The sequence below is a fragment of the Limulus polyphemus genome, unplaced genomic scaffold, assembly GCF_000517525.1.
Source record: "Limulus polyphemus unplaced genomic scaffold, Limulus_polyphemus-2.1.2 Scaffold11912, whole genome shotgun sequence".
Taxonomy (NCBI): Eukaryota; Metazoa; Arthropoda; class Merostomata; order Xiphosura; family Limulidae; genus Limulus; species Limulus polyphemus.
This window is the reverse complement of record NW_013677522.1, coordinates 8,384-10,785: the sequence shown is the minus strand read 5'-3', so window position 1 is coordinate 10,785 and position 2,402 is coordinate 8,384. Positions and strand designations below refer to the sequence as shown.

General features: G+C 39.3%; 1 protein-coding gene across 1 annotated transcript in view; it reads left to right on the top strand.

Annotated features, from left to right (window-relative positions):
* Nucleotides 1–1,277: 1,277 nt before the first annotated feature.
* LOC111083886 (Down syndrome cell adhesion molecule-like protein Dscam2) overlaps nt 1,278–2,402 on the top strand; it is a gene marked incomplete at both ends in the record, with an annotated part of 8,553 nt that continues 7,428 nt past the window's right edge. Inside the window, one exon of the mRNA XM_022380609.1 lies at nt 1,278–1,685. Coding sequence (XP_022236317.1) covers nt 1,278–1,685 — 408 coding nt within the window. The remainder of the gene's footprint in view (nt 1,686–2,402) is intronic.

Here is a 2,402-nt window from a genome sequence, read left to right as displayed (position 1 = left end):
TTAAAATACAATAATCGACATAGCTACTATCTCCATACTCTCGATATACCGCATCTACAGTAGCTTTAATTTCGATTTTCCCTTAAAAGCCTACAAAGTTAAGTTTTAATGGTTAAGAAATTAAACTTCCGTATATTTTTAATAGAGTTTTACATGTTTTAATAAGTTTTTTCAGGGGAAGGAATAGAACATCAATAACTGTTTTGGGGGTAAAAAACTCACGAGGTTCAGTAAAAATCTTACTTCAGATGAAAATAAAACATGTATCGAAGTGTTTCTTGTTCGTTTTTGAATTTCGCAAAAAAAAAACTACTCGAAAGTTATCTGCGGTAGCCGTCTCCCTAATTCAGACGTGATAGGCTAGAGGGAAAGCAGTTAGTCAACTTCACCCACCACCAACTCTAGGGCTACCCTTTTACCAACCTCACATTATAACGTCCCCATGGCTGAAAGAGCAATAATGTTCTGTGAAGGGATTCAAGCTCGCGACCCACGGATTGCGAGTCTAGCGCCCCCTAACTACCAGGCCATGCTAGGTTCTTGCTTCAAATATTACAGTCAACATTTTAATCGCGACTTTCGAAACGATTTCAAGTATGATAAAGCGTTTTAAAATGTTTTAACTGAATAGTATATATATAAAGCTCGGCCAACTCACAACAAAGATACTGTTACGTCTCTGGTCGTTTGTCAATTTTCCGTAGAAATTCTTTCCGAAAAACTTCAGCGATACAAGTCCTTTCTTAAATAAAATTACTTTATTCTTTCTCAATACAACTTTGCAATACACTTAATTTCCACAGTCACTTTAACTTAAACACACGCTAGAATTCACAACGATTCACGCACTTTACTTACGACTTGACTCGATTATCTGTCTCTATATCTCTCTGTCTGCAACTTATCTCTCTGCCGTCACTTTATTTCCCGGCTTATATACGAGATAGCATGCCTAGAAAAGCCTAGAGTTGCGAGGAACAGTCACGATTTTTCTAGAACTCCAGCGCATGCTCCAAGCGTCGCGCGACTTCCGCTGTCGTAACAACATGAATACATAGTACTTGACACTGGTTATCTCGGTATAAAGTTATTCGTTGTTACTTCCAGATAAATTCACGTCTACTATTCTTTCATACTGGTCATCTCATATTGTTAATTATATAATAAATATTTTTTATTTTGGCATAAAATAATTAATAAGTAACTAAATGAAACTTAGAATGTCCTTAAATTGTTATTTATTTCTCTGTCTATGTTATATTTTTTCTTGTTTATAGACGAAAAGCCTGTTTTGGAGGAGGCTTTTCCTGAAAATACTCTTCAACCAGGATCATCTGTGTCAATGAGATGTGGTGCCACAGGTACACCTCTCGCGCAAGTCACGTGGCTACTCGATGGCTTTCCTCTTCCTAACTTGTTACGTTTTCGAGTTGGAGACTACGTCACTCAGTCCAATCAAGTGGTCAGCCACGTCAATATCAGTGCCATTAAACCCGAAGACGGGGGATACTTCGCTTGTATCGCCAGGAATGAAGTTGGTAAAGTCGTCCATCAGGGGAAACTCAACGTCATTGGACCACCTGTAGTTCGTAAAATGCCCAACATGACCGTGCTTTCAGGCCACAGCTTTACTGTCCAGTGTCCAGCTGGAGGCTATCCTTTGACATTCATCACGTGGGAGAAAGGTTAGCAGTAAAAGGATATGTCACTTATTCACATATACAAGACGTGGAACAACTTTATCCTGGTTTTTATATTACATCTACCCCAAACCCAACTCAACAAGCTACTCAGATCCTTCTACCCCTATATTAAAACCCAACTCAACAAACTACTCAGGTCCTTCTACCCCTATATTAAAACCCAACTCAACAGGCTACTCAGGTCCTTCTACCCCTATATTAAAACCCAACTCAACAGGCTACTCAGGTCCTTCTACCCCTATATTAAAACCCAACTCAACAAGCTACTCAGGTCCTTCTACCCCAATATTAAAACCCAACTCAACAAACTACTCAGGTCCTTCTAACCCTATATTAAAACCCAACTCAACAAGTTACTCAGGTCCTTTTACCCCTATATTAAAACCCAACTCAACAGGCTACTCAGGTCCTTCTACCCCTATATTAAAACTCGACTCAACAAGCTACTCAGGTCCTTCTACCCCCAGATTAAAACCCAACTCAACAAGCTACTCAGATCCTTCTACCCCTATATTAAAACCCAACTCAACAAACTACTCAGGTCCTTCTACCCCTATATTAAAACCCAACTCAACAAACTACTCAGGTCCTTCTACCCCTATATTAAAACCCAACTCAACAAACTACTCAGGTCCTTCTACCCCTATATTAAAACCCAACTCAATAAACTACTCAGGTCCGTCTACCCCCACATTTATT